The 13,785-nt window shown below is 42.8% G+C and overlaps 1 protein-coding gene across 3 annotated transcripts in view; it reads right to left on the bottom strand.

The window, feature by feature from the left end:
• dnajc27 (DnaJ (Hsp40) homolog, subfamily C, member 27) overlaps positions 1 to 13,060 on the bottom strand; it is a 54,324-nt gene extending 41,264 nt beyond the window's left edge. Inside the window, exon 1 of one of the 3 annotated variants that reach the window (XM_072264691.1) lies at positions 12,824 to 13,060. In XM_072264691.1, coding sequence (XP_072120792.1) covers positions 12,824 to 12,871 — 48 coding nt within the window. In that variant the 5' untranslated portion in view covers positions 12,872 to 13,060. Of the gene's footprint in view, positions 1 to 12,790 lie in introns of all 3 variants that reach the window. The other 2 variants (XM_072264688.1, XM_072264689.1) reach the window with 2 other exon arrangements.
• Between the last annotated feature and the right edge of the window lie 725 nt (positions 13,061 to 13,785).

Raw genomic sequence — 13,785 nt, 5'->3', positions numbered from 1 at the left:
TACCATTGTTATTACAAAGGAAAAAGTGCTAGGCAAACTGAAAAGGCCTTAAAGTGGGTAAGTCACCTGGACCAGATGGACTACATCGCAGAGTCCAAACAGAAGTTGCTGAAGAGATAGTGGATGCATTACTCATGATCTTTCAAGAATAATTTGATTCTGTGATGATCTTGGAGGACTGGAAGACTGCAAATGTCTCTCCACTCCAAGAAGGGAGGAAGGCAAAAGAAAGGAAATTATAGACCAGTTAACCTAATTTCAGTGGTTGGGAAAGTGTTGGAGCCTATTATTAAGGATGAAGTTTCAGGGTACTTGGAGACCAATGAAAAAATAAGTCAAAGTCAGCATTGTTTCTGTGAAGGGAAATCTTGTCTGACAAATCTGTTAGAGTTCTTCAAGGAAGTAACAAGCAGGATGGATAAAGGAGAGGCAGTAGATGTCATTTACTTGGATTTTCAGAAGGCATTTGATAAGATGTCACACATGAGGCTGCTTAACAAGATAAAATCCTATGACATGACATAGGAACTGGCATGATTGACAGGTAGGAGGCAGCAAGAGGGGCTTAGACAGATTAGGAGAATGGGCAAAGAAATGGAAGATGGAATACATGCTGGGAAGTACATGGTCATGTACTTCTGTAGAAAAGAATGAAAGGAGTGACTATTTTCTAAATGAGAGAAAATACAAAAAATGAGGCGTAAAGGGACTTAGGAGTCCTTGTGCATGATTCCCTAAAGGATAATTTGCTAGTTGAGTCTATGGTAAGGAAGGCTAATGCAATGTTAGCAGTAATTTCAAGAAGACTAGAATATATAAACAAGGATGTAATGTTGAGACTTTATAAAGCACTGGTGAGGCCTCAGCTGGAGTACTGTAAACAGTTATCTGAGAAAGGATACATTGGAACCGGAGAGGGTTCTCGGGAGGTTCATAAATGTGATTCCAGGATTGAATGTCATATCATATGAAGTGTTTGATGGCTCAGGCCTGTATTCACTGGAATTCAGCAGAAAGAGGGGTGACCTGATTGAAATCTATCGAATGGTGAAAGGCCTTGATAGAGTGGATGTACAGAGGATGTTTCCTGTGGTGAGAGAATCTAAGACCAGAGGACAGCCTCAGAATAAGGGACGCCCACTTAGAATGGAGATGAGGAGGAATCTCTTTAGTTAGAGATTGGTGAATCTGTGGAAGTCTTTGCCACAGGCAGCTGTGGAGGCCAAGTCTTCATGTATATTTAAGGCAGAGTTTGATAGATTCTTGATTGGTCAGGGATACAGGGAGAAGGCAGGAGATGGAGGCTGAGAGGAAAATTGGATCAACCATGAAGAAATGTCAGAGCGGACTCTCTGGTCCAAAGGGCCTAATTCCACTCCTATATCTTCTTTTGTAATTTATTTTTTATTGAATCAAAGAGGACAGGAAAATTTTTAATTGGGGAAAGACAAATGATGAGGCTCTAAGGCTAGAACTTGCGGGTGTGAATTGGGATGATGTTTTTGTAGGGAAATGTACTATGGACATGTGGTCGATGTTTAGAGATCTCTTGCGGGATGTAAGGGATAAATTTGTCCCAGTGAGGAAGAGAAAGAATGGTAGAGTGAAGGAACCATGGGTGACAAGTGAGGTGGAAAATCTAGCTAGGTGGAAGAAGGCAGCATACAAGAGGTTTAGGAAGCAAGGATCAGATGGGTCTATTGAGGAATATAGGGAAGCAAGAAAGAAGCTTAAGAAGGGGCTGAGAAGAGCAAGAAGGGGGCATGAGAAGGCCTTGGCAAGTAGGGTAAAGGAAAACCCCAAAGGCATTCTTCAATTATGTGAAGAAAAAAAGGATGACAGGAGTGACGGTAGGTCCGATTAGAGATAAAGGTGGGAAGATGTGCCTGGAGGCTGTGGAAGTGAGCGAGGTCCTCAATGAATACTTCTCTTCGGTATTCACCAATGAGAGGGAACTTGATGATGGTGAGGACAATATGAGTGAGGTTGATGTTCTGGACCATGTTGATATTAAGGGAGAGGAGGTGTTGGAGTTGTTAAAGTACATCAGGACAGATAAGTCCCCGGGGCCTGACGGAATATTCCCCAAGCTGCTCCACGAGGCGAGAGAAGAGATTGCTGGGCCTCTGGCTAGGATCTTTATGTCCTCGTTGTCCACGGGAATGGTACCGGAGGATTGGAGGGAGGCGAATGTTGTCCCCTTGTTCAAAAAAGGTAGTAGGGATAGTCCGGGTAATTATAGACCAGTGAGCCTTACGTCTGTGGTGGGAAAGCTGTTGGAAAAGATTCTTAGAGATAGGATCTATAGGCATTTAGAGAATCATGGTCTGATCAGGAACAGTCAGCATGGCTTTGTGAAGGGTAGATGGTGTCTAACAAGCCTGATAGAGTTCTTTGAGGAGGTGACCAGGCATATAGATGAGGGTAGTGCAGTGGATGTGATCTATATGGATTTTAGCAAGGCATTTGACAAGGTTCCACACCGTAGGCTTATTCAGAAAGTCAGAAGGCATGGAATCCAGGGAAGTTAGGCCAGGTGGATTCAGAATTGGCTGCCTGCAGAAAGCAGAGGGTCATGGTGGAGGGAGTACATTCGGATTGGAGGGTTGTGACTAGTGGTGTCCCACAAGGATCTGTCCTGGGACCTCTACTTTTCGTGATTTTTATTAACAACCTGGATGAGGGGGTAGAAGGGTGGGTTGGCAAGTTTGCAGACGACACAAAGGTTGGTGGTGTTGTAGATAGTGTAGAGGATTGTCAAATATTACACAGAGACATTGATAGGATGCAGAAGTGGGCCGAGAAGTGGCAGATGGAGTTCAACCTGGAGAAGTGTGAGGTGGTACACTTTGGAAGGGCAAACTCCAAGGCAGAGTACAAAGTAAATGGCAGGATACTTGGTAGTGTGGAGGAGCAGAGAGATCTCGGGGTACATGTCCACAGATCCCTGAAAGTTGCCTCACAGATAGATAGGATAGTTAAGAAAGCTTATGGGATGTTAGCTTTCATAAGTCGAGGGACGAAGAGTCGCGAGGTAATGATACAGCTCTATAAAACTCTGGTTAGGCCACACTTGGAGTACTGTGTCCAGTTCCGGTCGCCTCACTATAGGAAGGACGTGGAAGCATTGGAAAGGGTACAGAGGAGATTTGCCAAGATGTTGCCTGGTTTAGAGAGTATGCATTATGATCAGAGATTAAGGGAGCTAGGGCTTCACTCTTTGGAGAGAAGGAGGGTGAGAGGAGACATGATAGAGGTGTACAAGATAATAAGAGGAATAGATCGAGTGGATAGCCAGCACCTCTTCCCCAGGGCACCACTGCTCAATACAAGAGGACATGGCTTTAAGGTAAGGGGTGGGAAGTTCAAGGGGGATATTAGAGGAAGGTTTTTTATTCAGAGAGTGGTTGGTGCGTGGAATGCACTGCCTGAGTCAGTGGTGGAGGCAGATGCACTAGTGAAGTTTAAGAAACTACTAGACAGGTATATGGAGGAATCTAAGGTCGGGGCTTATATGGTAGGCAGGGTTTGAGGGTCGGCACAACATTGTGGGCCGAAAGGCCTGTACTGTGCTGTACTATTCTATGTTCTATGAATTTCATCATCAAACAAACTGTATTTCAGACACTGTACATATACATCATATAATCATATTTGTCACAAATCTCCACATAATACTTATCTGAGGTGTACACTTATAGGAAGGAGAGGAAAGAAAGAACAATCAAAAGAGGAAAACTATGTACAGAGTAGGGAGTGATCTTTTTTTTTACAACATATTCATTGATTTGTGAGAATAAAATCAGGCCTATGAGGTGTTATGGAGTTAAACCATTTTTCCCAGTATGAATCAAATTGTTCCAACTTGTGATTAACAGATGCTGTTATCTTCTCCATTTAGTTAATGTCCATTGTAATTTCCATCCATACATTTAAGGTTGGGCTCTCCTGTGATAACCATTTCCTGGTAAGAGTCTTTTTACCAGCCACCAGCAGTACATTCATTAAGTATTTATCTCTGTTCAACCATTCTTGAGGTATAAACCCAAAATATATGGTCTTACTCTCTAAGGGTATTTCACATTTAAAGATGTCTTGTAGGACATTATGTATCCCACTCCAATAGTCTTTGATAACGGGGCATTTCCAGAAAATATGATCAGGGTTTGCATTTTGATTTCCACAATTTCTCCAGCAAACAGGGGGGGTTACTATCGTAATAGGATTTCTGAGAGGGTGTAATAAAATATCTTATCAAGTTTTTCCACCGGAACTCCCTCCATTTCTGTGAACTGGTACACTTCCATTGATACCTCCATATTATTGTCCAGTCTTCCTCAGATATTATTATCCCTCCTTCCTTCTCCCATTTGTTTTAATGTATGAAGTCGAATGTGTTTTAAGTTTTGACAAACCCTTATACACACTTAAAATGCTTCTACTACTGTTTGAATTTATGCTTTTCTAAATAGCTCTATCAGATGTGTACTTGCCTTGGTTACATTTTTAACCGTGCTATTAACATACTGTCGCATCTGTAAATGCCGGTAAAAGACTTGTTTTTCTAATAAGTGTTTCTCTTTGAGCATTTCAAAACTGAACAGTGTTCCTTCTTTCATTATATTGCAAATAGCTGTTATTCCTTTAGCTGTCCAGTCCTTAAATCTAGCATCCAGTTTATTTGGTGTAAAATCCGAGTCATATGCACACCATTTAAGAATTGCAATGTCTCTCTCTAGTTTATATTCTTTTATAATAGTTTTCCATATTTTAACAGTCCCTTTCACCCATATTATTTATGTAACTTTGTAGGTTGTTATCAGCCAAAATTGCCCCTATGGGGATGGAAAGTATCCTGTCCTCAATGTTTTTCCATTGAGTGTCATATGATGGGTTGCACCAGCATATCACGGCTCTCAACTGTGCTGCAAAATAATAATCTACAAGAGAAGGTAGGCCCCATCCCCCCTTTTCCTTGGCTAATTGCAAAGTTTTGAGATGAACCCCCGGCCTTTGACCTTGCCATATATATCTTGATAGCATCTTGTTCCATTCATTAAATTGATTTTGGTTAATCTCTACTGGTAGGGTGTGAAAGAGATATAGTAGTCTGGGCAGTATATTCATTTTAATAGATTCAATCCTTGAACTGAGACCAAGAAAAGGAATTAGGTTCCATTTTGTTAAATCTTCCTTAATTTTTTTATATATAGGCTGATAATTGCATTCTGATAATTTTGCCAAATCTTTTGGCATAGTGATGTCCAAATATTTGACGGACTCTGTTTGCCATGCCCAAGGATATCTACTTTCAATTTCTCTTGGTGGGCTATAGTTATAGGAAAGTAGTTGGGTTTTATCTATGTTGATCTTGTATTCTGGTAATTGGGCATATTGTTCAAAGGATTGCATTAATTTAGGTAAAGAGTATGTTGGTTGCCCCAGATAGGTCAAAATGTTATGTGCATAACAGACCAATTTATGCTCTGTCCCTTTAATAGTAATTCCCCTGATATCTTCATTTTGTCTGATGTATTGAGCTAATGGTTCCAGATATAATACAAAGAGTAGCAGTGACCATGTACAACCCTCTCTTGTGCCCCTTTCTAGGGTAAAACTATTAAATAAATATCCATTGATTTTAATCCTAGCAGTAAGATTGTCATATAGTGCCTGTATAGTTTTAATAATTGTGTCATGGAGACCAAATCTATGTAAAACTCTGTAAAGAAAATTCCAATTAACCGAATCAAATGTCTTTTCAGCATCCACGCTTATCACTATTGCTTCAATTTAATTTTTTTATATGATCCATAATGTGAAGTGTCCTTCGTATGTTGTCTTGTGTTTGGCGTTGTTGTATAAAACATGTCTGATCATTATGTATCAGTGTGGGTAGAAACTCATCTAATCGTTTGGCCATGATGGAGGTAAATATTCTATAATCCACATTAAGAACAGATATTGGTCAAATTGACCCACATTCCATTTTATCCTTGCCTTCTTTCGGTATAGCTGAGGTTATCGCCTCCTTCCAGCTGGGTGGCATTTGCGCCTTTCTTAGGGCCAATTCAGTGTGGGGAGCAAAACATAAATTAACTCACTTCTAAACTCTTTATACCACTCTGCCGTATATCCATCTGATCCTGGTGACTTGCTTAATTTGAGCCTACTAATTGCAGTTTTTAGTTCAGCTTCAGTTATGTCAGCAGTCATTGTTCTATTTTGTTCTTTGTTTGAAGTGGGTAACTCTAAAGAATTCAGGAAGGTGTCAATTTGGGTTATGCTTCCCCTTGGAACTTTGGAATATAGAATTTTGTAAAACATTTCAAAAGCTTCTTGAATTTCACTTAGCTTATTTTTTTTTATCACTTTTGCTCTTGGATCCCTAGTTCTATGAATTGCATTTTCTGCTACCTTTTTTTTCAGTTTCCACGCCAGTATTTTCATAGATTTAGATCCACTTTCATAGTGTCTCTGTTTCGGAAACATTAAATTTTTTCTAATTTCTTGTGTAGCCAAACTATTAATTTCATTCCTAATTTTTAAAATTTCCTCTAGTGTATCCTGTGCCAAACTCAGTTTGTGTTTTTTTCTAGTTCCTTCAGCTTATTTTGTAATTCCTCTAATGTTTTATTCCTTATTTTTTTCTTATATGAAGATATCGCTATAATTTTCCTTCTTAAGACAGCCTTCAGAGTATCCCATAGGATGGGAGGTGAAACCTCTCCATCATCATTGAATTCTAAGTAAAGAACAATTTCCTTTTTAATTAGTTCCTTAAAATAGGGATCATTGAGTACACTTGAATTTAGTTTCCAAATAGTATTCTTTGGTTGTAGGTCAAAATCAACAAATATATAGGTGTATGGTCACTTACATCTATTGTCCTAATTCCACAGGTGATTATTTTGTCTCTATCTTTTCCAAATGTTATGAAATAATCTATTCTTGTATATAAGGAATGGGGGGGGGTGCAGAATAATGAGTGTAATCCCTTCTGTCAGGGAAAAGGTCCCTCCATATATCAATTAGACCAAAATCCTCAAAAAGAGTGTTAACTTTCTTATGTAAGAACTTTGTTTCATAAGTTTTTCTATTGGAAGAGTCTAACTTTGGTTGTAATTGTAAATTTAAATCTTCCCCACATATCAAGAGACCTTCTGTTTCCGTTACCATATTAATAATTTTCTGGAAGAAACTAATATCACTTCTTGGGGGTGCGTATATATTCAATAAAATAACTAGATTTCCGTCTATACTCTCCCTTACCAGAATATATCTGCCCTCCTTATCTCCCATTTCCAATACTTTTTCAAAATTTAGCTTGCTTGAGATGAGAATAGCAACCCCTCTTCTATGCCCTGATTTATATGAGAAAAATAAATTAGTGAAGCCCATTCTCTTTAATTTTCCATGCTCATTATCACTTAAGTGAGTTTCCTATAAATATACTACATGGGCTTGTTCTTTTTTTCATTTTTGATAGAATTTTACTGCCCTTGACTGGATTCAACAGCCCATTGACATTAAAAGAAATGAATTTTACTTTGTCCTTAGCCATGTGTATTTATCTGTTAGTATATCATTGAAATTTGCAGAATATAATTTAATCGATCTACTCCCTGAACAAATAAGAGCCAAGAAACGTGAACAATAAAAAAGAAGGTAACAAAGGTGTGATTCCAAGGCTGGGGTCTCTAGATGACCCTGGGCTGAGCTAGGAGAAATGTCTAGGCGTGGGGGATAGCCCCTCCAACCAGTGAGTTGAGGGTCCCCCGCTGCAGTACCTATAAAAGTAAGTTAAAAAAAATCTAAGTCCATTACATAGAACAACAGGAATTCTGCAGATGCTGGAAATTCAAGCAACACACATCAAAGTTGCTGGTGAACACAGCAGGCCAGGCAGCATCTGTAGGAAGAGGTGCAGTCAACGTTTCAGGCCGAGACCCTTCGTCAGGACTAACTGAAGGAAGAGTGAGTAAGGGATTTGAAAGTTGGAGGGGGAGGGGGAGATCCAAAATGATAGGAGAAGACAGGAGGGGGAGGGATGGAGCCAAGAGCTGGACAGGTGATTGGCAAAAGGGGATACGAGAGGATCATGGGACAGGAGGTCCGGGAAGAAAGACAAGGGGGGGGGGACCCAGAGGATGGGCAAGAGGTATATTCAGCGGGACAGAGGGAGAAAAAGGAGAGTGAGAGAAAGAATGTGTGCATAAAAATGAGTAACAGATGGGATATGAGGGGGAGGTGGGGCCTTAGCGGAAGTTAGAGAAGTCGATGTTCATGCCATCAGGTTGGAGGCTACCCAGGCGGAATATAAGGTGTTGTTCCTCCAACCTGAGTGTGGCTTCATCTTTACAGTAGAGGAGGCCATGGATGGACATGTCAGAATGGGAATGGGATGTGGAATTAAAATGTGTGGCCACTGGGAGATCCTGCTTTCTCTGGCGGACAGAGCGTAGATGTTCAGCAAAGCGGTCTCCCAGTCTGCGTCGGGTCTCGCCAATATATAAAAGGCCACATCGGGAGCACCGGACGCAGTATATCACCCCAGTCGACTCACAGGTGAAGTGTTGCCTCACCTGGAAGGACTGTTTGGGGCCCTGAATGGTGGTAAGGGAGGAAGTGTAAGGGCATGTGTAGCACTTGTTCCGCTTACACGGATAAGTGCCAAGAGGGAGATTAGTGGGGAGGGATGGGGGGGACGAATGGACAAGGGAGTTGTGTAGGGAGCGATCCCTGCGGAATGCAGAGAGAGGGGGGGAGGGAAAGATGTGCTTAGTGGTGGGATCCCGTTGGAGGTGGCGGAAGTTACGGAGAATAATATGTTGGACCCGGAGGCTGGTGGGGTGGTAGGTGAGGACCAGGGAAACCCTATTCCTAGTGGGGTGGCGAGAGGATGGAGTGAGAGCAGATGTACGTGAAATGGGGGAGATGCGTTTAAGAGCAGAGTTGATAGTGGAGGAAGGGGAGCCCCTTTCTTTAAAAAAGGAAGACATCTCCCTCGTCCTAGAATGAAAAGCCTCATCCTGAGAGCAGATGCGGCGGAGACGGAGGAATTGCGAGAAGGGGATGGCATTTTTGCAAGAGACAGGGTGAGAAGAGGAATAGTCCAGATAGCTGTGAGAGTCAGTAGGCTTATAGTAGACATCAGTGGATAAGCTGTCTCCAGAGACAGAGACAGAAAGATCTAGAAAGGGGAGGGAGGTGTTGGAAATGGACCAGGTAAACTTGAGGGCAGGGTAAAAGTTGGAGGCAAAGTTAATAAAGTCAATGAGTTCTGCATGCGTGCAGGAAGCAGCGCCAATGTAGCAAAGGAAAAGTGGGGGACAGATAGCAGAATAGGCAGGGAACATAGATTGTTCCACAAACCCAACAAAAAGGCAGGCATAGCTAGGACCCATACGGGTGCCCATAGCTACACCTTTAGTTTGGAGGAAGTGGGAGGAGCCAAAGGAGAAATTATTAAGAGTAAGGACTAATTCCGCTAGACGGAGCAGAGTGGTGGTAGAGGGGAACTGATTAGGTCTGGAATCCAAAAAGAAGCGTAGAGCTTTAAGACCTTCCTGATGGGGGATGGAAGTATATAAGGACTGGACATCCATTACATAGAAATGATTTCCCTGTGTATTCGTCCCATGTATATATTCTCATTTAGGTGGGGAAAAAGGAATGAATGAATGAACTTTTAAAAATTGAGTAATATAAAATCCACATTATAATACATATTTATCGAGATAGGTATATCACTGTCCAGTTTTGCTTCCGTTTAGTTTATCAGCACTTTTAAAGTTAGCCAAACCTTACGGCTCTTCTGGAGGAGGTGAGAGCTGTCCTCTGAGAACTCACAGTCTCTTCCTAATATCCTTCTCTCGTCCTGCTCCTGTCCCCTGCTTTCTAGGTTATCTTACTATTTCCGAAGCAGATCAGGATAACTGCTCAGCCAGAGTTTCCCTTGGTTTGACCACGCTAATGGACAGTCCTCTGTTGTTCATGTCTGTAGTCACCTCTTCCACCGTCTGGTACAGTCGCATCCCCTCTTGGTAAAATACCCTCAGTTTAGCAGGGTACAGGGTATGGAATTTAATCTTTTCTTTCTTTAATATTCGTTTTGCTTCTGAATATTCCTTCCATTTCTGTAGGACCGCTGGGGGGTAATCATGATCGAAGTATATTAACTTCCCGTTCCAAAAAACCCTCTTCTTACCCCAGGCCCTTCGTAGAATCTCCGCCTTGCTCTTGAATCAAATGAATTTATGTACTATTGAGCGCGGTTTACTTTCTCTGTCTCTGGAAGGCCTCGGGACGAGCACACAATGTGCCCTCTCAATTTCAATCTCCATAGTCTGGGGAATCTCCAGCGCTTCCCACAGCAGCTTTTCTACAAACTTCATCATCGATAATCCCTCTGCTCCTTCGGGAACATTATAAATCCTGATATTTTTCCGTCGCAATCTTCCCTCCTGGTCAAGCAATTTACTTTCCTGTTGATTTAATATTTTTATCGTCTTACTTAGTATCTGTTCCACATTTTGCACACGATCTTCCACCTTCTCAATTCGAGTCTCTGCCACTGCTATTTTCTGATTGACGTTGGCGAGCTCTGACTTTATATCATTGAGTTGCTGCTTTATATCTTTTTGGACTTCCTTTATCTCTTCCAGAAACTTTATCATATTTGCCGCTTCACCTGAGCGAGGCCCTGCGGCAGCCTCACTGCCACACGCACGTGTAGGAGAGCCGCGCGCTGCACCTCTCTCTTCCACAGGCTCCACAGTGATGCTTTTTTTTATCTCCATTCTTTTTCCCCATTCTTGCCCCCCTTATCAATTCAGATATTTTCGAAAGATCTTATATTTGATAGATTAATGGAGCAAAATATGCGTTTTTCCGGAGGAGCTGTTGATTTAAGCTGCCATTCTGAACGATGATGTCACCAGAACCCTCTGCTCCTATATCTTATGGTGTTATGGTTATGACACCAAGACCTACGAGCTCAGATAGGCAACTTGATTGGCTTGGACATTGTACCAAGAGGCACAATTCTATGTATAACTCATAGCTTTGCTAATACTGTGGAGGGAGAGCAAGCCTAGACACAGTGTTGACTTGTTAAGGACATAACAGGCAACCACAATTTGAACCATCTGCACTAACAGAGAAAGTGAAATTGAGTAATATCATGTATGGATGATGTACTCAGAAACCAACAATTGTAATACAGACAAAAATACGGACTACCCCAGCATTTCCCTTGGTGTGTTGGTTGTTAATGCAAACAATGCATTAATAACCAATGAAAAGTAGTAGATAATGCCCAGTCCATCACAGGTAAGCCTTCTCCATCATTGAGCACATCTGCCATGAGCTCTGTCTCAGAAAAGCACCATCCATTATCAAGGACCCCCACCATCCAGGCCATACCTGGATCATATTTAGAGCATGCATACCTCTACCACCATACCAGGCAGCTCATTCCAGGTATCCACGACTCTAAGTGAAAAAAACTCGGTCACAACATCCTGCGTTGAACGTACCTCCTCTCATCTTCAAAGCATGTCTTCTGGTATCAGACATGTCAGCATTGATACCCTGTCTCTGTGCCTCTCATAATTTTGTAAACCTCCAGCAGATCTGAGCTCCCTCCATGACACTACAGAGAAGACAACCTAAGTTTATCCAGCCTCTCGTGATAGCACATGCCCTCTAAACCAGGGAGTATCCTGGTAAAGCTCTTCTGCACCCTCTCCAAAGCCTCAACATCCTTCCTATAATGGGGCGACGGGAACTGTATGCAATACCTCAGATGTGTTCTAACCAGAATTTTATAAAGAAATCAAACCACACCATCACCCCATCCATGATTTTCCCCTTACTATCCCTGGCCCATCATCATCAAAAGGGCCATCGATGTCACAAAGAATCCACTCACCTTGCTCATGAACTGTTTATCCCACTCCAATCAGGGAGGAGGCTACGTACTGTAGCATCCCTGTCACGACTACCAGCCTCAAAAATCAGTTACCTTCCCCAAGCAGTAAGACTGATCAACACCTCTACCCACTAACCCACCCCTCCACACTCCCAACCATCACAACGTTATCATTTCCCGTCAGTCATCTATGGTCTGTGCCCAACTTTTGTGACATACTATCAATCCATGTATATAAGCAATCTTATGTATTTATCTTGTTTTTAATTACTGTGTTGTTTATCTTGTTGTGTTTTTTTGTTTTGCATCGGATCCAGAGTAATGATTATTTTGTTCTCCTTTACTGTACTGGAAATGACATTAAACTATCTTGAACCTCTCCGCCAATCTTCCAACTAACATACCTCAGCCTGCAAACCCCTCAACATCTACTCAATCCAAGACCAGACCTATCCTGAGTCCTAACCAACCCCACCCCCTCCAGCTGCAGACCACCCATCTCTTAAAGCCAGCTCTCCGGCGCTGTCTGCCCCCTTTAGACCGAGGAGCAGAATGAGGCCATTTGGCACATCGACTTCAATCTATCATACTGATTTTTTTTTTCCCTCTCAATTCCACTCTGCTGCCTTGGCCCGGTAGCCTCTGACACCCTGACTATCAACCTTCGCTGTAACTATTACACACAAAGTACTGGAGAAACTCAGCAGGTCAGGAAGAATCTATGGATGGGAAGAAACGTCTGGGGCCGACACCCTTCATCACAGATGCTGAGCTCCCCCAGCATATTATGTGTATCACTCTAGATTTCCAGTATCGGCAGCACTCCTGTGGCTCCGCTTTAAATATCTCCCTTACCTTGCCCACCTCAGTACTGCCCAGGGTGATTACCTTCACCCGCAGCGGCTTCTTGCCCTGCTTGTGGACGGAAGTTTCCATGGCAACGGGCCACCGCCCCCCCTCAGCAACTGCACTGCGATTCGGCGGCCGAAGTTGCCGCGGCGGCAGGCCCCGCTGATGACACACGGCGCTGGCGTCGCTCCTCTCCCCCTCGGCTTCTCACAGAGTCAGCGGCGGAAAAGGCAGCCAGTCAGCCCCCGCCACCATCCACCCCGGAGCCAGGCTCCCTCTGGGGCACCGCACGACCGCACAGCGCATGCCCGGCGTCACCCCAGCCTCTCGCGAGATCCTGCCGAGAGTGGCGACCGTGCCCGCGCTCGGCATGCTTGCTGTCATGTCCCTGGTCGATGGCCGGCTTCTCCGGTGCCCGAAGGCAGCAAGGTCTCAGACACGAAACGTTAATCCCGTCTCCAGCTTCATTGCAGACCGTGCGCTGGAATTAGAAAATGACGCATGGCATGAGGGAGGGGGAGGTCGAACCGATCTGCAACAAGTGCAGATCCCATTTGTCAGGGCATCAATTTATTTAAAATATACAGATAAAAAACCGAAAATACTTGAAATCTTAAATAAGAACGGAATGCTAGAAACACAGGAAGAAGTGTTATCTGAAGAAAGTAAATGTGCCATGTCAAATGCTTTCGTCTATGCATTGAATTGAATTGACTTTATTTCTTACATCCTTCACAAACATGGGTAAAAATCTTTACGTTACGTCTCCATCTGAATGTGCAATCATAGTAATTTATAATAAATGGAACCGACTATGTAACATAGAAATACACACAAATCAGTTTGAGTTAATCCGTCTGATGGCCTGGTGGAAGAAGCTGTCCTGTTGGTCCTGGCTTTTATGCTGCAGTATCGCTTCCCGGATGTTAGCAGCTGAAATATATTGTGATTAGGGCGACTCTGGTCCATAATGATTTTTTGAGCCCTTTTTTCACACCTGT

Source organism: Mobula birostris, chromosome 8, assembly GCF_030028105.1.
Source record: "Mobula birostris isolate sMobBir1 chromosome 8, sMobBir1.hap1, whole genome shotgun sequence".
In the NCBI taxonomy this organism is placed as follows: Eukaryota; Metazoa; Chordata; class Chondrichthyes; order Myliobatiformes; family Myliobatidae; genus Mobula; species Mobula birostris.
Note: the sequence above shows the minus strand (reverse complement) of the source record. Positions and strands in the feature narration are given on the sequence as shown.